This window comes from Perca flavescens, chromosome 23 (assembly GCF_004354835.1).
Source record: "Perca flavescens isolate YP-PL-M2 chromosome 23, PFLA_1.0, whole genome shotgun sequence".
Classification (NCBI taxonomy): Eukaryota; Metazoa; Chordata; class Actinopteri; order Perciformes; family Percidae; genus Perca; species Perca flavescens.
The window spans coordinates 26,179,601-26,203,015 of NC_041353.1; the positions used below are offsets into that span (position 1 = coordinate 26,179,601).

Here is a 23,415-nt window from a genome sequence, read left to right on the forward strand (position 1 = left end):
GCAATAAACAACATACTCCCTGGCAATATTAAAAAAAAATTTATAATAGAGATTGGGGATATCATTTCAGGGGGGAGTTCATTACAAAACATCTTTGTGTCCATACAACATTAAGGACTTTTTGTATTTCAATATGTGGAGTGAAGCTGTGGAACGCATCAAGTTCATCTTTTTCATTTCTGCTCTCATCCACCCCTCTCTCGCCACTGGAACTGTCCCTAAATCGATATCCTTCAAAACTGCTGCCATTACCCCGATTTTGAAAAAACCTGGGGCCGACCCATCCAACTTCAACAACTTCTGTCCAATATCCAATTTACGCTTCATCTCCAAAATCCTTGAAAAAACAGTTGCCTCTCAACTCCATTCTCAACTATCCCACAATAACAGTGACAACTCTGAACACAGTCCCATAGTGAATGATTTTATTGATTGGTGTAAATCCTCCTTTTTAAACATTAATGTGGCAAAAACGAAAGAGATGTGCATTGACTTCAGAAGAAATCCCACTGTCATTTCCCTGGTTGTAATGGACAATCAACCAGTTTAACTAGTGCAGCAGTACAAATATCTTGGAACTGTGATCGACAGTATACTGTGCTTTGAGTCCCAGGTTGATGCTGTGTGTAAAAAAGCACATCAGCGCATGCACTTTCTTCGTAAGCTTTGCAGTTTTAATGTCGACACTGTTTTCATGAAAATGTTTTACTCCTGTTTTATTTAATCAGTTCTTACTTTCTCTTTTATTTGCTGGCATGGGTCACTTTTCCAATAAACAGAAAAATTGCATGCAAGGTATCGTGAAGGTATGCAGCAAAATTGTGGGCACACCCTTAGATGACCTACATGACCTGTATAAGTATGGGCTGAAATATGTGCCACCAGAAACTGAATTTGAATCATTTGAATTTGAATTGCTAAACTTGAATAATTGTATTAAAAAACAGAATTTGAATCACATAATTTGAAATTGTATTGCTTAATTTGAATCATTGCATTAAAAAACTGAATCTGAATAGTATAATTTGAAATAGAATTTATTCGTTTGGAACTGAAGTCCAATCAAATTTGATCCTCATTGAAAATTCAACTCTCTATATATCCTCACATTCAGTTCTCACAATTCAGATTCAGATGACCAAATTCAATTTCAAGTTACTGAGACAGACATCCGGGGAGTTGGAGGATGAAGGAAGAGCAATCGAGCGCAGATCGATAGGCGCAGGATCATCAGCACTAGAGACGCTAAACTGTAGTTGTGCTGCTTATGGATGTTCAAACGACACAAATGAAGAAAAAAAACAGTAAGGGATAACATTTCACAGGTGAGAATGTGTTTTATGATATATATGCCGCCTTCGACCTGCAATCTGAGCTAGTGAAGTCAAAGTAGTGTGAAAAAAAAATAAAAGTGAGGTTGTTATGGGATCAAATTCCTGGAGTCTCTGTTTGTTGCTTGGCAACAACTCAGAGCCAAGAAGCAGTCCTGCACATAACCATGAGTTAAATGGAGGAATTGCCATTTTTACACTTTTTGTATGGATTAATCAAAAAAAATGTAAAATGTGAATAAAGTTGCTTAAGACATGCTGCTATGCAGATTGTGTAACCTTAGTTTGGCCAAATCAGGCTGTTTACCAGTTTCCAATGGCTTTGCTGAGTTAAAGAGGCAGCTAACTGTAGTTGAACTGCTCTGGCATGCAGGGCCGTAGCACAAAGTTCTGGTCCCTGTAAGCCTTCTCTGTGTGCCCTTCCCTGCATCCATAGCTATTCATTCTAGTAAAGTATCTTTGTGGGCCCTCCCATCTGGCTAAGCCTATGTATGAAAATTCAGATTCTAAATTGCATATATGTCTCTTTGCCTCATTATTGTACTGTACGGTGCTTAATTTTCCTTAATGGAAAATAGCTCATTTGCATTCAATAAACCTACCGTAGATATTTTATGTAGCTTGTTATTTGTCTGAGCCCCCTCCATAAATTGAGTCATTAGCTGAGAACTGTTGTTGGAGTTTCTCAGAGTTTGGAAGCATCTGTCACTGCCTTTCTAAACCTGTATTTTGACTTGTTAAACCAGTCTCTGTCTCCACTCCTGAACGCCTCTTCCTTCACCAACCTTAACTGTCTATGTTTGGCTGTAAACCAGGGCTTGTGATTATTGAACCTCTTAGTGGTGCATGTTGGTGTGCAGCTGTCCTCACAGAAACTAAATTATGTATGATGTCACAGCCTCTGTCTACTCATCCAAGCTGTTGTTTGTCCTGAAAACATCCCAATATGTTCTTCCAAACACACCTGAAGGTCGCCCCAGCTTCACTGGTCCACTTCTTAGATGTCCTCAACAGGTTTAGAAAGTTTTTGTTTCTGCCTGTATGAGGGAATCATGTGGACCATGGCATGGTCTGTGTTTCACAGTACAGCGCGGGGGATAAGCATTGCTGACTGTTGTGTAACAGTAATGACAGTGTATCTTAATGTTCTTACAGAAAATATGGCACACCATAACCACCCAATAGTTGGGGATCTCAGGAAAACCGTCCCGATACCAGAGGATACACCAAATGTCCAGGGCTACGACTTCAACCAAGGAGTGGACTACCGCGCCCTGCTGAAGGCTTACCTTACCACAGGCTTGCAGGCCACTAAAGTTGGATTGGCTATCCAGAAGATCAACGCAATGGTGAGATAGGTGCTACAAAGGGACAACTTCGGTGAATGCTCATGTTCCTTTTGTCTTAGTTAACATTTATTTTTTAACTTTGATGCTACAATAAGCATTGTTTCTAAAGACATTGCTTGACCCATGGATTTAATCAGTTAAGTATTTCTACATTTAGCAGTATGCGGCCACCGTGTTGGGTCAATGATCTACTGATACATTAGTTTTCGAGGTTTATGTTCTTTTTTTAAATTTTGCATCATTTGTGCATTTGCAGGGCATTTATGTATTTGGTTGTGTCCATTTTGTCCATTTGCAGGGTGTTTTCTTAAGTTGCAGGATGTTTACCCCTGTCGGCCACTGTACATTCCATCGTGAATTTTTTTTATATTGTTTTGGGGACAATGACATGGCTGGATAGCTAGCTTTTTGTCTTGTTGTTAAATATAATGTCAAATTATATTTACTGATTGTGTTATGACTTTGATTTCTGCTAGAATGACATTAGCTTTCTGGATCGTAGCTGTCTGAGCTGAAGAGTTCTATGAGTTGGGCAGACTATAAATATCTCTCTAGGTCTTTCCTATTTACTGGAGCATTGTACAACGTTTGCATTCCATAAGAACCTAATGAGATGGGATTGATTGTTCCAGGTATAAGTCAAACCCTTAGGTGTACCCTGGGAAACAGAGTTATTGTTTGAAAAAAAACACATTAAAACATTAAAACTCATTTAAATGCAAACATTTTATTTGGCAAGTCACCATGGTATAAGCAGCATCGGACGGTTCACGCCTCTTCCATCCTCCATTAATTCCTGAAAATGGACACCTCGTCGATAATTAACCCTTACTTATTTACTGATAACAGTGCATATACAATCAGCTGGATTAATGACTGCTTTTTCTAGTTTTATCAGTCTTTTCAATCCCCTGCACAGATCGAGAGGCGTCAGCAACCGGTGGAGGGAGGTGTTGATGAAGACCCATCAACCTGCCCCTGCCTGATGAGCTGCACCATCTTCCTCGGTTACACATCAAACCTCATCAGCAGCGGACTCAGGGAGACTATCCGCTACCTCGCAGAACACAAAATGGTACACCCCTCCTCAACTACGAAGCATTAGCACCAGGTTTTCATAGTTTTCTAGATATTAAAATAAATCTCTGTGATATAGCCTATACAGTATTTTTACTATTTTATACACTACATGATTAATTAATTAGTTACGAAGATTAATCAATAATTAAACTAATTGTTAGCTGCTGCCCCTGATACATATATTGTATTCTTTCTCTGTAGGTGGATGTCTTAGTGACCACAGCTGGAGGTATAGAGGAGGATCTGATGAAGTGTTTCAGCCCGGCTTACATTGGAGACTTTACTATGTCTGGCAAGGATCTGTACAAAAAAGGCCATAACAGGTCAGAGAACATGTCAGATTAACAGGATATGACGCCTTGAAAATGTGGCTGTAAACATAATAGAGAATGATTTCAAGAAAGAAGTGAACTAGCTAAATTCCTTTAACAGCCTTAGAACTGGAAAACCAAATATTAAATGCACGGTTGGTGAAAAGCTTTGAAAGTAGCATCTCCTCAGGAGTAGTAATAGACTTGCAGTACTTAACGACGATGATGCGCAATGAGCTCACGGGAGGGGTAGATTACTCGCAGCGAGCAAGGAGACATGTCATTGGTTCTTTCCAAGTGGAGTGCACAGGATTCCAGCAGCTACAGATGACCATGAGCCCATAAGTTATTTATTGTTGCCGGGGTGTAAAGACCATTCCAAATAATATATAAAAAAATGTATATTGGAAAAAGTTACCAACCCTGCTTTTGATTAAAAAGTGGATGGACAGAAAAATTAAAGCGCCCATATTATGCTCATTTTCAGCTTCATAACTGTATTTTAAGGTTGTACCAGAATAGATTTACAAAAAACACCATATTTTTGTTGTACTGCACAGCTCTCCCTCACTGCTGCAGATCCTCTTTTCACCTGGTTTCTGTTTTAGCTACAGAGTGAGACCTCTTTTCATCTTCTTCTTCACTACTATCTTTGATTGCACTCACACATGCTCAGTAGCTCAGATGTAGAGCATGTCAGCTAGCTAACTCTAGAGCAAGGGGGTAAGCTTCGCTTCAGACCTCGAGCCATCTATGGCGCCATTTTGTTGCTAACTGGCCATCACCTCCTGTTAGCATTCCGCTGACCGCCATTTTTTTTTTTACGTCACTTGACTGCGAATAACTTTACATCAGAAATGTTTGAAGACTCTATTTGTCCGTTGTTTAGTTCCAAAGAAACACGACAATGTATAAAAGGCTCCATTACCTAGCTAGACCTAGACCAAGCTAACGATTGTGTCATAACCAAGTGACTTACTGTCGCACAGTAGAGGAATTACCGTATAGTACAGGAGAAGCTCGCAGGCAGTTTTGACTTACATGAGCTGTTTAGGTTTAATTACTAATGTTAACTAGCATGTTAGTTAGCAATAATTAGCCTGTGCTTATGTTATCTCCTTACATATACCTACGCTCTCCGTATCTGTAAGATTGGGAATGATTGAGATTTCTCTTGGCACAGCTACCAGAAGACTTACAACTTTCAGACACGTTGCTCACGTCACATTCTCTCAGTTGGAGGCTACGCAGTAAAGCTGGCCATCACCGGAAAAGTGCTTCTAATAGCCTTCACTGGTCTCCGTCCAGAGCAACGGGGTCCTTTGGTCCATTATATACTGTCTATGCTCTAGAGACAGTAAAAGAAAACCTGTTTCTCCAACTTTGGTCAGTTACAAGGCACGATTAGCTGGGAGACTTCTAAATGAGGGCGCACATGTAAGTAGTTCTTTTGTAGATTATGGTGAACTTGTGTGTGTTGTAGCAGTGCTTTGCTATTGAGAACGACGTAGCATGCTAGCGTTAGCATGCTAGCTACGAGCTAACGGTTGTGATTAGCCAGCTCATTTCGGACTGTGGCGTCACAGTCCGAGCCGATTTTGACCAGCTCACCAGGAGACTGAAGGCTGGACACATTCAGAAACCGTATCTCACTCAAAACAGCGTGGATGGATTTTTTTCAAAGTTTGTATGTGTGTGGAAGCACCAGAGACACAAAAGAACACCCCAAATCACAGAAAAAGTGTTTTTTTCATAATATGGGCACTTTAACAAACTTTCTTTGATTATTGATAATGGCCAAATCCAGTTTCTCAATTGCAGCTATTTTCTGTGATAGTTAACTGAAAAGTTGTTTTTTTGGAGTCATAGCATAATTTAGAGGAACATTTAATTCAGTGTCTGTCATTTTGGCTGCAGGGCTGGAAACACTCTGATCCCCCAAGAAAACTATGTCAAGTTTCACAAATGGATGCCTCCGATCTTAAAGCAGATGCTGCTGGAGCAGAACACTCAGGTGTGTGGATTGAACATTTTAACTTTTTTCCTAAAATGTTCTAAAATGCAGGGAGAATTGCTGTGAGTTAGGCGATAAGACCATATATATTGTTAAAATGATATAAAAACTTCTAGCGTATATATATATTTTTCTATATTGTTATTTTTTTATATTGTTAAAAAAACAGCAGCTGAACTGTGTTACGGCAACATTTAAGTCCTTGCTGCTTACGTTATGATCCTTGCACATTAGGTAAGTAAGTATGTTCATTTTGCACTAACGTTCTTATTAAAACTTTTCATTTGTCAAGTATTTCATGTACACAGGGGTATACAAAATAGGTTGTGTGTGTGGGGATACTCACATCCCCCGGCTGAGCGCCGCTACGTTGGAGTTTACCCTGGTGGACGAGAGGGTCGCCTCCCTACGGCTTGTTGTGTGTGGGGGAATTCTGTTGTGATAAATTGTCCACCTTTGTCTTCCTTTCTGAGGAGAAGAGAGAGAGTTTGGACCGTGTTTCAGGCAAAAGCCTCTACTCACAGCAGGGTATTTCTGAGAGAAAGCTGTCCTGTCCTCCTTGGACCAGACATTTGGAGAACTAACAGCTCCATGTTACTTGAAATATAAACATCAGTGTGTTTGTTCAAGATTAGGGTTTTGTCCTGTGGAATGTCAAATTCTTTAGCAGATTTCAGGTTGTAAAACTGAAATTCCCGTCCTCTTGGCGTTGGTAATTGCCTCTCTCAGTTTAGGGGTTAATCAAAAGGTTCTTCATGCTACAATGCTATACTGTGATGTACTGTATATCGTTATCTAGACATGAAATTATCCTACATTTTGGCCATATTGCCCAGCTCTACTGCAAGTTCAGAAAATACTAGTTCAAATACTCAAAATAATTGAGATGATATATTTTTGATACCTACATTTTTCCTGAAATGATTGCAACTTCATCAAAACCCTCTTGCATTAGACTCTACAAGGCAGAGTCCTAAATTCCAACCATTATTGAACATTTTGAAGGAGGAATTTCTATCACTGTTCTATCTATTATCAAAGTTAAGATTCTCACTCTAGACATTAAGCTTACTGATTTAGTTTTTTACGTCAACTTCTGTTAGGGCGTTTGCTGGACTCCATCTAAGATGATCCATCGGCTGGGAAAGGAGATCAACAACCCTGAATCTGTTTACTACTGGGCCTACAAGGTGAGACCTGGTATACTAATGATCTGGGAACAACTGCAACTGTTGAGTGATTATGCTGTTACTGAGCAGTGATCTGATGTACATTCCGGTGCTCTGCCCTGCCCTGACAGACGGCGCTATAGGAGACGAGCTCTTTGTCTTCTCAGCTGAAAACCCGGGCTTAAAACTGGACATAGTTGAAGGTAAAAGAGTCTTCATCTCTGCTTACTTAATTTGTCTCTGTGGTTTAAGTTGGTCTTACACAATGCATTTGATTCCAGATATTTCAAAGTTGAACAGCCTCGCAATTGCTGCCAACAGCACAGGGATGATCATCTTGGGAGGAGGTGTAGCCAAACACCAAATATGCAATGCCAATTTCTGGGTAAGTATTCTGCATTTTTGACTTTGATGTTGTCCCGAGCCAGAGATATGTTTTGTACTTGTACTTTCTTTCAAAGGGGTGTGAGGAAAGGCTGTTTGTAGAAAAGTCTTTCAGAGCAGAATACTTTGGTATTATTTTGGAGGATACCGTCATACAACGGTATGTATGATATCTTACAAAAAAGGGATGCCCACTTTTTCGGGCATTATCAATTCCTACAAATGTCCAGCAACCCGAGTGATCAGTGCTCATGGTAAATCCCCTGCAGAAACTGTTTAGGAAACAAAACTACTTCATCAAAAGATCAGTTAAGTATGTAAGTTACGTAACTAAAGTAAGTTAAAATAGGTCAACGTGTAACTCAGGGGACAGCGATCTCTTTCTCCTGGACTGGAAAGAGGGGTGGTTGGAAGTCCATGGATGCCATAAATAGAAACATACCTTTAGAGGAGCTGACCAGGGAGTTGTGGGCATATTCCACCCAGGGTAGATGGGTGTACCAAGAGGCAGGAGGTCTTGCAGTGATGCACCGGAGAGCTGACTCCACCAATGACCAAACGCTCCAGGGTCCGTGTTCAATGGACCAAACAAGGCAGGTGTGAAAGCAACCTTAGGAACACTGGTGTAAAAACTGGCTACATGTCCCTAACTTATCCGAATACCTTGGTGGAGTGGGAACGTATGGATCACGGGAAACACTGGGGGAAGCAGCAGCAGCCCCACTGGAGACCTGGGGTCCGTTCCAGGTAGAAAGTTTAACAAACTGAGTCTAACCCTGATCTTTGAGTTGATTTACCCTGAGATGGGAAACTCAGAGTTTTCGGTTCCAGAACAGCTGATTTGAGTTGGTTCAATCAACTCAGAGTATGTTCACTCAGGGTTACGCGCGTGCACAACCACTTTAAAAAGGCAGCATGAATGGAGCCATGATTCTACGATTCACCATGGTAACAACCACAAACAAACGGGTGTCCGGCGGAAATACTCATGCGCACAAACAGCGAGTTTGAACATGTATTTCATTAAAAAGCAAGACAGCGGCTGCTGCTGCAAAAGAAAGAGAATTGGTGTGGGAGAAAATTGCTGCTTGAGTCAATGTGTAAGCATTAACAGTGTATTCATTTCATATTTAATCACAGTTAACTTATAATATTACTGGTGAAAACTGGAATTGTATTACACCTATAATTTCATTTCAAAAGTAAACTATACTAATCCCATTAGCACCATGATCATTAACAGAACTATAATGTATAATCATTTATTTCTTTTTAATGGCTCTCACTGGTTTGTGTCCAGGGAACACTACAAAAACGTTTAAAAAACGTTTCAGAGTGAGTCACACTTTTCTGACGGCTCTGCATACAGTGGCTTTACTATTACAGTATGATCCGATACACTGTTGTAAAGAAAACTGCTGTTTGCTAAAAAAGGTAATGCGATACAAAGAATCTGCTGGGATGTTAAAGCCTGTCCACGATGGCTGATGTTAGTGATATGAGGACGGATAAGATATCTACATATCTAATGGACTGACCGCGGTGAAGATAGTTTAATGTTGGGTTTTTTATGTCGGTTTTCGCGGATGTTACCTTATATTTTCAAAGTATTTTTTTCACAAACTAACAGCTGTGAAAGTTGTGAGAGAATGTCTGAGACGTGTTACAGGTGGTTTGATGTCAACATATTCATAAATGAGAAACCTATTAAGATGTTAACCTTTATATATGCATTTTAGAGACAATAGGTCACTGATGGGGATGCTACGGGATTTGCTAAAGACTTTTTCACAAACTAACAGCTGTGAAAGTTCTGGGAGGATGCCTGAGACATATTACAGGTGGTTTGATGCCAATATATTCATTAATTAGAAAATGGTTGAAACTACCATAATTATTGGTAACTATAGACTACATCTTTATTTATATTTATTTATTTTTACAAATTCACAAGTGTGAATTGTTTAATGGCTCTCCCTCTCTATAATGGAAGTGGTTTGAGATTTATATGTTGAACAGCAAAAAAGGTAGATTGAAATAGTTGGTACTGCAATTTTACGACGGTCCCTAAATACATCTATTGTGACATGCGCGTTGGACAGACATTCAGTTCTTTGCGCTCTTAATTGCATCGTTATTTTTGGTGATTTTGAGTTAAAAATAACTGTGAAACGTCTATATTACCTCTCCAACATACCCTGGAACTGAGTAAAATGGAGGCTTTGACAAGGACCTATTGAAGGTAACATCCGTGAAAACCGACGAATGTCAAACATTAAATTATCTTCACCCTGGTATGGAACGTGATAAAAAATACCTCTCAAATCGGTTATGTGGAAATGACAATACATCTATAGTCGGGACTCAATATCTCCCGACGTAAACTCTCTGTGAATTAATACAGCTTTTTCATCAACGGGATCGTCGACAAAAGGACATGACATGTTTGAGAAAAAAAAACGTTTTATAATCTGCCTAACATAAACCAATACGTTTTTTTATTCATGCAGATAACAAACTGCATTAAAATGCGCCTGATACAGACTGAATGAATGAATGAGGAAATTAGTTTTTCTCAGTTTCTTGAAGAAAACCTGCTCCTGACTAGAGGCCTGGACTACGAAGCAAGATCAACATGCCCTGGATCTCTTTCAGTTATCCGGCTTCACTAACCCTAACAACCACGGTCCTGCATAAGCTGTATCACAACGCTGGTTATCAACTAGTTCAGTCAACCCAGGGTTTCCCAATCCAGGGACCGCGTTCACATAAAAGAGGCGGTGTTTGTGCACCACGACCAATCGCAAACATCTACCAGAGCTGCATATTTTAAACAAGAAGAGCAAACTATAATTCTACATAAATATGAAGAACACAAACACGTTTTACAGGCAAAATGCAGGAAGGAAAGCTGGCAAAAAAAGCCGACGCTGTTTTACGTAAATCACAACGCTTATCCTATCAATATCACTTCCAGTGGTGTAGTCTATGTGATAAGCTCCAGGATTTCTATATTTCTATTTTGATTTTGATAAATTTTGAATTGTCATCCGTGCTTTTTTCTTAACATCTATAAGCTGAATAAAGGTATTTTTTACCGTAAATTGGTGCATTAAAGGAGAATTCCGGCCAATTTTTACGTTAATCTTGATCGCTATAGCTACGCGAGTACTTTTGATAGAAAAAACCCCGACCTGAATCAGTGCAGGTAACACTGAGAAGCTGCAGCTACGTACTACAAGCGTCCCCTGAGCTAAAACGGCAGTGCTCGGGGCAAGTTTTAGAGTGCCTTTGTGCCTCTTAACAGACACAAAATGCAATTAATATGTCTGTGCCACAAGAACAGGGCCCTTACGTGTCAACAAGATGCGTTTTCAACTCAGACATTATTTAAATTCACCTACCCTGGTCCCTGTCTCGATCCTGCCAGTAGCTAGCTTGCCCTGCTAGCTGATAGCCGTTAGCTGCTAGCTGCCGTTTGGTGAGTGTATTCAGACAGGCTTCTGTGATAATCATCCCAAAAACAATCCACGGAGCGGTGGTGGTGTGGCTATGTCCTCCAGAGGACAGGTCATGTCATGTCTTGAAGTGTATTCAAAAAAAAAAAAAAAACAATAGTGCGGTAGTAGCTGTTAGCTGCTAGCTGCCCTCCGGTGAGTGTGTACAGCCAGATAGCTGTTAGCCGTTAGCTGCTAGCTGCCGTCCGGAGAGTGTATTCAGCCAGGCATCTGTGCTAATCATCCCAATAAAAATCCACGGAGTTCCCGGTGGGTTGGTGGATATCCTGCATAGGACAGATCATGCCTTTGCAGCGAAAGGTTTAGATTATTTCCCCCTCAAAATAGGTAATTGAGCACTGTAGTGGTTATGACCATATCAGTGACTATGTAATTACATGGAAACGGGATAAACGATGTCTGTGGCTTGCACAGTAATAGCGTTACTGAAGCCTAGCTGTTGCAACGCGCGGTCTCCTGGGAATTCAGTTGTAGCAGAAAAAGGTAAACAGTAATTTGCAGATTGGAGCGTAGTGTGTGTGAAGAGTGAAAAGCGGAGTTCTTTATAACGGAAGAAGCTTGGAGTATGAAGAATATAGCAGATATGCAACACACGGAAGAGCCTTTTGAGTTTGATGGTCATCCTTATTTATTCGAACAAGAGTATACAGACCAAGAACTAGCCTCAAGAGTTGGAAAGAACGAGACTGACAGACAGAGGGGAAACAGGCAGATGAACTTGCTGCTCCAAGCACAAGCTAAAGGTAGCCTTCAGTAACTGGGGGACATAGCCACACCACCGGGCGCTCCGTGGATTTTTATTGGGATGATTATCACAGATGCCTGGCTGAATACACTCACCGGACGGCAGCTAGCAGCTAACGGCTAACATCTATCTGGCTGTACACACTCACCGGAGGGCAGCTAACAGCTAACAGCTACATTTTTTAGCTTTTTTTAGGGGGGAATACACTTCAAGACGTGACATGACCTGTCCTCTGGAGGACATAGCCACACCACCACCGCTCCGTGGATTGTTATTGGGATGATTATCACAGAAGCCTGTCTGAATACACTCACCAAACGGCAGCTAACGGCTATCAGCTAGCAGGGCAAGCTAGCTACTGGCAGGATCGAGACAGGGACCAGGGTAGGTGAATTTAAACAATGTCTGAGTTGAAAACGCATCTTGTTGACACGTAAGGGCCCTGTTCATGTGGCACAGACATATTAATTGCATTTTGTGTCTGTTAAGAGGCACAAAGGCACTCTAAAACTTGCCCCGAGCACTGCCGTTTTAGCTCAGGGGACGCTTGTAGTACGTAGCTGCAGCTTCTCAGTGTTACCTGCACTGATTTGGGTCGGGGTTTTTTCTATCGAAAGTACTCGCGTAGCTATAGCGATCAAGATTAACGTAAAAATTGGCCGGAATTCTCCTTTAAAGTGTATCGGAATGCAGGAAATGAAGTCGTTGATGCTTACAACTTCTCTGGGGGAGGACACCCAGGCCCCCCCACTATGATATGCCCCTCTCATCCCCCAAAGACAGATTCTGGCCAATATACAGTAGGCTACTGTCAGGTTTTCATGGACTTTCAGTTGGTTTTCCTGGACTTCCAGTTTGTTTTCCCATTCACCGTCATCAGGACTGATCACTCACACCTGCACTTCATTATGCCACGTCATCAGTTCACCATTTTTATAAGTAGCAGAGGCACATTCACTCTTGGTCTGGTCTTGTGTTTGCGTAACGACACTTAGACTTGCGCTCATTAACTACTTGTTGTACCTGTCGGAGTTCTGCCTGTTGACCTGCTTTCTGTTCCTCCTGTTGGATTGTGTTAATAAAGTTCAACTTAACTTAACTTACCTCCAGTCTGACTCCTGCTCCTTCCGTGACAGAAGACCAGACCCAACAACTAAAATGGATGAGGACACCATGGAGGCTTTTATCTTCAACCAGAATGGGGACACTCTGGAGGACTTTGTTACAGTTTATCTCCTTCTGTATCAGGATGTTGGCTGGGATGAGGACTACTTAAACTATCAGTTCTGGAAGGGTTTAGATGACCCACTAGCACAGATACTGCTGCTCGAGGACATTAGTTTGCCTTTTATGGAGTTCATGGACCGAGCCCTTTGGGTCTGTGGTTCCTCTTTCACAGTAGGGCTAGCTGACCCAGAGCCAGCTGATCCAGAGCCAGCTGATCCAGTGCTAAAGCCCTCCTCCTCGCCAGTCCTGTCCTGTCTAAAGCCATCACCTCAGGCCCAACTCAACGAAGCCCTCATCGCCGGTACAGCCCGGCTCAAAGACCTCATCGCCAGTACAGCCCGGTTCGAAGCCCACATCGCCGGTACAGCCCGGCACAGCGCCCTCATCGCTGGTTCAGATCATGATCCCGGGGAGCCTCCCCAAGAAAATGTTTTGGGGGGGGTGCGGTGCGCCTCCTAAGGGGACCGTGGAGGTCCCGCCGACACGGTTCCCTGGACCGCCATGGCTGCCAGAGGGATCAGCACCGCCATGGCCGCCAGAGGAGTCCGCTCTGCAATGGCCGCCAGAGGGGTCGTCACCGCCATGGCCGCCCGAGGGTCAGGTCATCGGGGCCAGCCTGGAGTCCGTCCGCCTTCACCCTTATCGCCCTCCTGTCCCGGACTCCAGGCTGCCCACTACCCTTCCCGGGTTTTGCCTTTTACGGCGCGAGTCGTGGCTATGGGGAGGGGGGAGTAATGTCAGGTTTTCATGGACTTTCAGTCAGTTACAGTACACTCACTATAATATCCTACATTAGACTACACTGGTCACTTCCCCATCAGTCAGGCACAAGATCTGACCATAATTACACTTTTGCTTTCCATGAACTGTCGTTGCTTTAGCTATTTATTTCAGTTGAAACCCCGGCAGTGGTAAGCGATCGTGAGAGAAAATAAAAAAATATCAAAACATAATTCTAACCGACCAGTGACATCACACGGCTGAAGAAGCCGACAAATAGCCTATATGTATTTATGTAATTCACTCCTCTTAAAATCTATATCTTTCATAAAGATACCCATCAGTGAATGTTAACGGGTTGTCGGTCTCTAAATGTTTTAACTTTTATGAGCACACCTCTCTCTCTCTCTCTCTCCCTCTCTCTCTCTCTCCCTCTCTCTCGCTCTCTCTCTCTCTGCACCGAGCTCCGCCTGATCTTCTAAGAATGGTGACGCCGTTATCAATTGAGTATTGATTGGTCAGTAGGCGGTGCTTTAACACTGGTTGATCTCTGATCTCCAACTTAACCTGCTCCCGACCAGGTTAGGTGTTCAGCATGAGTTACCATGGCGATTGAACCCGATAACAAGTGATCCATCTTCGTGATACAGAAAATCCTGGGTTGAACCTGAAGTTAGCTCGTTAACGCCAAATCCTGCTTCACAGGCCTCAGCTCAGCCCTCAGCTGCACCAACACTGCCAGAGAGAGAAACAGAAAGGGGGGGGGAAAACAAACTGAAAAAAAACACCAAACACAAAAACACACACCACCATGAAAAAAACGTTGGCTTTTTGGTTCTACACAAGTTCTGTGTTTGTTTGACCCATCCATAGAGAGATTCTTGAGTGCTCAAAAATTACAATATTTCAAAAGGCTGTGGAGGAAACGCATGAAAGCGCAATGTAAGCCAATTGGTCTGCCTTCCACAGTGCCACCACATTGATGTGAAATTGTTACCTTGTATTTGCATTGGTGCATTAGTAGCAGACTTAATGATACAATGCTGTGTCTACTTCCAGAGGAATGGCGCCGACTACGCAGTGTATGTGAACACGGCTCAGGAGTTTGATGGTTCTGATTCAGGGGGCAGTCCTGATGAGGCCATGTCCTGGGGCAAGATCAAAGTAGATGCTAAACCTGTGAAGGTATTTGATATTAAGTATCGCATACTAATGTCAAAGTTATGTTCCAATTATTAATGTTAGAGAAACAGATATACACTTTTCTGGATTTGTTAAATAATCGTTGGCCTAATAGATCCTTTATCCTGGCTCAACACAAATCAGTCCTTCCAGGAATTCGCAATGACACTATCGCAACACTTGACGCAAATTCAACCAATCCCTGTGAATTCGGTGCGATGCGTAATTCTGACCAATCACTGCAACTTTACCGCAAATTTGATCAATAACTGGACTTTCCTGCGGCTTCAACCAATCACATCAGTCCCACGTGCCATACTTAGAGTGAGAACGGGTTGACGTAACACACGTACGTCGACAAATTAATTTCCTTGTTTCTGATATGAAGACGAGACGTGTGTGTGACTCAAACATCTCACATTTACCAACAAAACATACAGCGAAAGACTTCAGACTGTCCTGCCAACATACATTTTAACATCAATGTACGCTGTGACGAAAAGTTGCTGAAAGCTGCTGCTGTTTCAATCCTGTCGGCGCTCTGCAGCTGGGGGGGGGGCTGCTGCTCGGTAGGCAGGCACAAACGGAGATGAGACGTACAGGATGACCTAAATTGAGGAGTTAAGTTAAAGTCCAATAAGTACTTTATCAAACCGTATGAATGTGTCCCAGCCCAGGCCTAGATAGGAAATTAGCAATGTAAAGAGCAACAAGCCATTGACATATATGTTTAAATTTGATTCATTCAATAAATTATAATTTTATGTCTTAAATCCACCAGCCATTTTCATATTGTACCAACATTTGCAGCATCCAGAGCCTTTTTGGTAAGGTTACTACACTGTAAAAACTGAGAATGGTGTTAATTAATATTTAGTAATCAAACATTAGTGACATATACATAATAAAAATGACTATTTGCAGTTTGGAATCACATTGAGCTGAATTCAACTAATTTTATTCATTTATCAATTACATTTTACTCAGTTTTGTTTGAATAAAATCAGCTGCGGGTCATTAAGATGAATTTAATTATATTTTATCGGGAAAGTCAAAGATGCAGAAAATTTATAAATTTTACTCATTGGGAGGTCTTTGGATTTAATCACCTAACACTTCCGCTCCAGCTATTTTCAGCCACATGGACATCGTCATCGAACATATTCTGCCAGTTTCCCAAAGGTAAGACTTGTTTAATTATTGTAAGTTGTAAACATTTTTCAAGGAGTTGCTGTAACAGTTAGCAATTGAACATTGTTTTGCATTGCTGCAAGTTACCCAACAGTCCAACTTTACTGGCTGAAAGTAAAAATAAAGGTATGTTAGCCTAATTTAACGTTAGTGATTCTAATGTTTAGACTAAAAGCGTGGCAATGAGCGACTGAAAAAGTAGTCTGTTAAATATCACAATTTCATGTGACTTTTCCAAGTATAACGTTATAGACAATGACCTTTAAGATACCAGCTAACGATTCTACTTTTGCCAATTTTCCTGGCATCGGCCTGTGCCTCACCCTCCTCCACCCTAACAAGCTAAATTAGCTAACGTTAGTCTGTTACTGTGTTTTGTGGACGCTCTGGAGGGTGTGCTACTCCCAAGTTCACAGAGGCTCCATGTTAAGTAATGTTAGCCACGCAGTTTCATGTCTCAATTCACGGTAACATCCAACGAGGCACAACAGCAGATGGCATAAACTTTTTCAGTTTTTCTCTGTCGGAGTATACCTTCAAACCGGTTTCAGCACCTGCTGACAGATTACACCGGCGAGCTGCGAATATACTCCAAGAAACGAAATCATCAACCTATCACCCAACATAGAGGACATCAAAACCAGATGGCCTGCTCTATTTGAGCCCTCTCAAGTGAGTTACAAGCACAGCTAACTTGAAATATTCCTAGTCCACTGTGAAGGACTGCACTGGTGGTTTTTCATATTTAGCTCATAAATAGAAAATGTGTTATGTTACTGTCAACTATTTTCTAAATCATATTTTCAAGGTCAAATTCCAGAATGATTTAGATTTTGTTGCATTATATAACTGTATAGTTTCTAACAAATCATTTTAAATAATCTTTGAGAGTGGATGTGAGACACTACCAACACTGAAGAGTGTAGTATGCTAGCCAAAATATATTAACATGCTGCACAGATTTAACACAGAATGTACATGAAGGTCATCATCAAAATAAGAGTGCTTCTTGCTAGAGTTGTAACAATAATATGTGCAATATGTAATATGTATTATTTGTCTTTCAGATCCAGGATGAGTTTCACAGAATCACAATGGTGCATCTTGAATCAAAGTTCATGTCTAAGCTGGATGAATACACTCCGAGGCTTCTGAACATCTTCCACTCCAAAGGTGGAACCATGGGGTTGAGGTTGCAGGCCATCCTACTCAAGGTAACCTTAAATGACTATTACGTTTGTATATTATTTTGTAATCAAATTGCTGTAATATAATGCACGATTACTTAAATCCACAGGAGGTAGTTAGGAGGTTAGCCTGTGATTCTGATAAAGAGAATTAAATAATATCTAACATTTTTAAAAATAGTTTGTGTGCACTCACATTCAATTATATGTTTATTATTGAGGTCATAGTTAAAAGCGGAGCTATACTGGACGGCATTGTACTGAAGTGTGTTTGTAATTCTTTGTACTGCATATTTACATACATGTGGGGTTGGAATATTAGTAACACCTCCCCATAGTCCTAGAAAGTCTTCCAATAGTAATAAGCTCAATGCTAAAACATATACATTAGTAACACCTCTCTGACCGTGTCAACAAAAACGGAACATTATATCCATCATAACAGGAGACTCTATGGCAGAACAATTGTATTGAACTGCATTAAATTGTACAGGTGCACAAATTTAAAGTGACCACTGAATATACACTATCACTCACAACCAATGGCGCATGTTTGAGACTTGCAAAGTAGTGCTTTGACATGACTGATTCTGTTCCACGTTGTTGATTGGACACCAAAACCCTCAACCTGCAATGGTTATGTGATTAACAGCCATTTGAAGCATATATGTTTAGGTATATCTTTTTGAAACACTAAACAATTTATTGAAAATGTCTGCTGCGGTCATCTACAAATAATGTGCAACATATATGGTTTACATAACCATATAGCAACTCGTTTAGCACCAGTTATCACTCAGCTCTGTGTACTTATTGCTTAAAGGAATACATTGAGGAACGGCTAGTCTGACTCCGTCCAAAGGTTACAAAATTTGCCTACCAGCACATCTAAAGCTCACAGATTGACATGTTATGTCTTGTTTGTTTAATCCATACAAAACACAAGGTGTAAAAATGTTGTGGTTTTATGGGAGTTTATATGCACTGTTAGTTTGCTGGGACCAAAACCTTTGTTTCACTGGACTGGTCCCTAAGACATTTTGTTTAGCAGTAATGTAAGCCACCTGGTGTTAAAAACTGCAGCTTTAACAGGGCTCAAGACTAACGGCGTCCTGTTGTCCTGGGGACGATAGAAAATGTGTTTGGGACGAAGACAAGCATTCTGTAGGACGCCTCTAGGACGAAATGGATCGTGTGTGTGTGCTTATTTATTACTATCACTTAGCAAATGACAAACTGAACCAAACTGAACCTACTGAGCGCTGACTACAATGGAGGCCGTCTTCTCACGCTATTACTACAGTCAGGCCGGACTCACACAGAAGGCTGGCTGCTCATCTGTTCCCGCGGTACAGGTCCATTGATTCTCTCAGTCACAAATGGCTTGCTGACCTTTCAATCACGCTGTGTAGGCTAGCGTCAAGTGACACACATCAATCTTCTCATGCAATGAAAAAAAAAATCTATATTCTGATGTTGATTAGCGGCAAGAATCATCTCTACCCAGCTAATGCAACTCAGCATACGGCGTAATCGTAAAGTAAACCGCACGCGCTGAGACGCAGCCAGCAGACTCGCTGGTAGAGTTTTGCATTATAAATATCTAAAACCTGAAGCACAATCTGGCTCTGTTTGGGACTGTGAGCTGCAGAAGTTAAGCGTGAGGATTTGTGCGAGATTTCTGCCTGACCACAAGTGTTGGTTTCGGTTTGTACCTCCAATGAAGTGCACTTGTCTCATTCAGTACAGTCTGAAGGGGAGCACAGCTGAGTATAGGTCAAGTAGACTTGTATTATAAAATATTATGAATTCTCATTAAATAATGATGTTAGTCTCATAATATTCAGAATGTGCAGAAAGTTATGAACCTGAGCAGAAAACCTGCTGAAACAAAGTCCAGGATTTTGAACTGAACTGAAAATAAATAATTTATCATCAAGGTAAAAAGGTGCCCCAACAGATAACTTTTCAGTCTTGTTTATAAAATTTTTTTTTTTGAATCAAGCAACATAAATATTAATTTTATCAATTTATAATTATTTATTATGTCACTAACAACTATAGAGGATAATAAAGTAAAGAAATATTGAATTTTGGGACGCTTTACATTAACGTCAGGACGGTTAAAATTGTTTTTCAGGGCAGTTCAGGGACGGAGGTGAAAAAGTCTGGAGGCCTGTTTAAGAAGTTTTGTCATTAAATGATTTGTACACCATGAACTTGAATTATGTTTATGTTTGTAATTTCAGGCTCAAAGCAACCATAGCATCAGCATGACCAGAGATGTTGTCATTCGGTGTTTGATGGTGTACCTTGGGAATCCACAGATCAACTCTTAAAGGAGTATGATGTAAGTTCAAGAACATGTTAAAATATAAAGAAGGTAATCTGTCTCATCTCTAGGGCTGGGTATCGAAAGCCAAATTGCTTTGATACTGAGAAGTATTGAAAAGTGTATGGTCAATCGGTACCAAATTTGATACATAAGGACTAAATCTCATCAGTGTCAATGATCCAATATGCATGCAGCATGCTTGTACCTAGATTTAATAATGCAGCTGATTTGCTGGCTAAGGTTAATTTAACATCATAGATATGGATCAGGAAAAGACTACAGTAATACTCCCAGAAATAACAGGTGTGCAACGGATCACAAAGTGCACAGACAAGTGCCGGGAAGAAATTCATTTATTTAGCGATGAATTGATTTAATTTCCAAAGTTTTCCAAATATTTACAACTGTGACTAAATTCAGACCATCATCTCTGGTGTCAGTGAATGATTTTCATGTGGCGGTGAGCTGATTAGATCCTTTTTAACTTACCTGGCATGAAAATATGCTTATGGAAGTACATTATCTCAGATTTTATTACGAACGGAAGTGCATCATGTGCAACAACCAATTTGGGAGTTGTTCAATTAGAACCTTCTCCTTTGGGGGTACAGTCTGAAATACCAAATGTTGCTATTTCAGGATGCTGATGAAGACAGTGTGTCGCAGGACCTTGCTGTACGAAGGATTAAAATCTACCACATCAAGACTACTACGCCAGAGGGTCCTGATGACATCGGTATCGTAGTAGAGGGCGTGAAAGTTCTGACTGCTCTGGGTAACTTTCCAAGGGCTTGCTCCATGGTCATTGGCTTGGCATATGCAGTGAATCTTGCCTATCCCAAGGAGGTCAGGTACACGCTTGAAGTCTTCCAGAAACTCCTCCTTGAGCTGGATTATTCAAAGCTGTCCCCAAAAGTGAACAACCTCAAGAATAAGCTACTAGCTTGAGAACTGGGACCCTCGCAGAATGACAGAGAACAATTAACTCACTGTCAAAACTGTCACATGGTTACCCACTTACTGTGAAGGAACTGCAAACTGTTACTGAAGGAGACCTTTGGAATTTCTGATGAGTTCAGTCTTTAGTATTTGGACTTGGAATATGAAGATTACTTTACTCTTCATAAAGTGACCAAATTAAACATAAATACACCATAAAGATTGTTCATGCTGCCCTGATTGTTCTAAACTTGCTTCCACTTAATGAAAGTTTGGGCATTTCCTTTTTTCAACTGTTAAGTAACTAAAAATATTGATTTTTCAGTGCAACATGTGGTTGTTTAGAAATATCAAACCAACCATACTCATTTTACGGGGAGTGGTATTGTGATTTTGAATTTGTATTGCTACAGGCAGCTGTTATTTTACCTTGTGATTCCTCTGTGTACACCAGGGATGCAAATTTGACATGTTTTAATTGAGGAATTTTAACAAATTAATGTGATTGTTTAAGTGAGTCTTATTTTAGCAAAAGTAAAGAAGTAAGGCCAATGGAATTACTTGTCCTTATCCCAGACTCCATGTGATCAATCAATTACTTTTAGCCGTTTGAAAAACATAATGGCCCTGACGATTTCAATTGGCACATAAATGAAAACGTAAGAAAAATTTGCAGACTGAAAACATTGTCTTAATTTAAATGCTCTAACAGGACTAAACCTTAAAGGTCCCATGACATGCTGCTGTTTGGATGCTTTTATAAAGACCTTAGTGGTCCCCTAATACTGTATCTGAAGTCTCTTTTATATAGACCTTAGTGGTCCCCTAATACTGTATCTGAAGTCTCTTTTATATAGACCTTAGTGGTCCCCTAATACTGTATCTGAAGTCTCTTTTATATAGACCTTAGTGGTCCCCTAATACTGTATCTGAAGTCTCTTTTATATAGACCTTAGTGGTCCCCTAATACTGTATCTGAAGTCTCTTTTATATAGGCCTTAGTGGTCCCCTAATACTGTATCTGAAGTCTCTTTTATATAGACCTTAGTGGTCCCCTAATACTGTATCTGAAGTCTCTTTTATATAGGCCTTAGTGGTCCCCTAATACTGTATCTGAAGTCTCTTTTATATAGACCTTAGTGGTCCCCTAATACTGTACACATTCATGGTTTCTGCCTTTTTTATTTTTTGTCTTATAGCCTCTCTCTATGTTTTATTGTTGTATTTTGGCATTTTGCACTAAACAAACCTATAAAAATGTTTAGAAAAAATGGACAAATAAATGTTTGCCTGCTGTTCTTATTATGCATGATGATTTATTTACCCAATTTAAGTTACCTGTGGTACCAAGAAGGCATGATATTGAGTGTATTATACATAGAAAAATGATGGCAACAAAGTGACATTCAATATAATTGAATAGATTTAAATTAATGTGATACAAACTAAAACTTCAATGTAAACAATTCACTTAGGTAACGGATAAATAAGAAACGCAGTGTAAATGTGTTGAATTAGGCAAAAATGTGCTAAAATATTAGTTAGTATAATTTATTTTATGTTAGTGAATACAAATTATTTTTACCCAGATATTTAGAAAATCTAAATTAATTTCTCCCAGATATTTAGTGAATCTAAATTAATTTCTCCCAGATATTTAGTGAATCTAAATTAATTTCTCCCAGATATTTAGTAAATCTAAAGCAATGCCTCCTAGATATTTAGTAAATCTAAAGCAATTTCTCCTAGATATTTAGTAAATCTAAATTACTTTTGGTCAGATACTTATTAAACACCAATCAGTTTTCTTTGTGAAACTGATTTGGATTTACTAAAAAATGTTTGGCTATATAACTTATCATTTTGTATGCTATTACTAAATCCAACACATTTTAGGTGTTGCTTTTATGAACAGGTACTCATTTGTTTTGTTTAAATTTAGTTAATTTATTCAATACTTTTTAATCAAAGTTGTAGAACTTAAAATCTATTCAATTATATTACGTGTCACTTTGTTGCCATCAATTTTTTAAGTAACCATTGGTCACATTTTTTACGGTGTAGGAAAACTAAGCCCTGAGTAGTTTTATTCTCCACAAAATAAGTTTCCTTTTTATTTTTGAAGAATTAAAACTACTACTTTTTTTTGCAATTTTCACTGTCTCTTGCAACTTCATATCAACAAAAAAACAAAACACATTGCAACTTTTATCGCAATAGTTTGTTTGGGCCGCAAAATCCTGGAGGGACTGACAAATAGTGTATTATATATTTCATTTTTAAATAATCACAATCTCTGTGTAGAGCAAAAGCAAAGATGATGTATTCCAAAGCTAATTTATTCTGTCATCACAATTAAAAAAAAAAAGGCTCATCTTGAAACTTTGTTTTAATACACAGCTTCTCATTTCTGTCTTTCCAGGTGTGTGCAGATGCTTCCATCATTTTCCCCCTGTTGGTGGCAGAGACCTTTGCAGTCCATGCTAATAAGATGACAGCTGGCAAGGAAAACAAATAAACAAATTGTCGGTCTGGAATACAAAGCTTCAGATGGAATCAGTCATATTCCACATTGTAAACCTTGAAAAATTATAAAAATAAATGAAAATTCGAAATTCTGCTTTGTTTCCACCAGCAAGGCAAATGATAATACCAGTAATACTGAGGTTCAAAGGCTATAGTGTACTGTTAAACCCTTTATGACAAATTTGTGATTCTGGGCTGTATAAATAA

General features: G+C 40.0%; 1 protein-coding gene and 1 long non-coding RNA gene across 2 annotated transcripts; both read left to right on the top strand.

The window, feature by feature from the left end:
* Positions 1-1,251: 1,251 nt before the first annotated feature.
* On the top strand, positions 1,252-23,408 carry LOC114549871 (deoxyhypusine synthase). Its single transcript, XM_028570162.1, has 9 exons — positions 1,252-1,325; positions 2,487-2,680; positions 3,600-3,755; positions 3,962-4,083; positions 5,989-6,085; positions 7,189-7,274; positions 7,351-7,465; positions 14,953-15,033; positions 23,105-23,408. Exons 2-9 carry the CDS (start codon positions 2,492-2,494, stop codon positions 23,198-23,200), a joined length of 942 nt encoding a protein of 313 aa, XP_028425963.1. The 5' UTR covers positions 1,252-1,325; positions 2,487-2,491; the 3' UTR covers positions 23,201-23,408.
* Positions 16,140-17,430, top strand: LOC114549875 (uncharacterized). Its single transcript, XR_003691601.1, has 3 exons — positions 16,140-16,212; positions 16,735-16,893; positions 17,289-17,430. It is a non-coding gene; the product is annotated as an uncharacterized LOC114549875 (long non-coding RNA).
* Positions 23,409-23,415: the final 7 nt, after the last annotated feature.

Bases quoted from the DNA above. Each gene is read 5' to 3' on its own strand.
- LOC114549871 (XM_028570162.1), top strand. From the start codon at position 2,492: ATGGCACACCATAACCACCCAATAGTTGGGGATCTCAGGAAAACCGTC. The intron at 2,681-3,599 runs GTGAGATAGGTG...TCCCCTGCACAG, and splicing joins TCCAGAAGATCAACGCAATG to ATCGAGAGGCGTCAGCAACC. The intron at 15,034-23,104 runs GTATTTGATATT...CTGTCTTTCCAG, and splicing joins TAGATGCTAAACCTGTGAAG to GTGTGTGCAGATGCTTCCAT.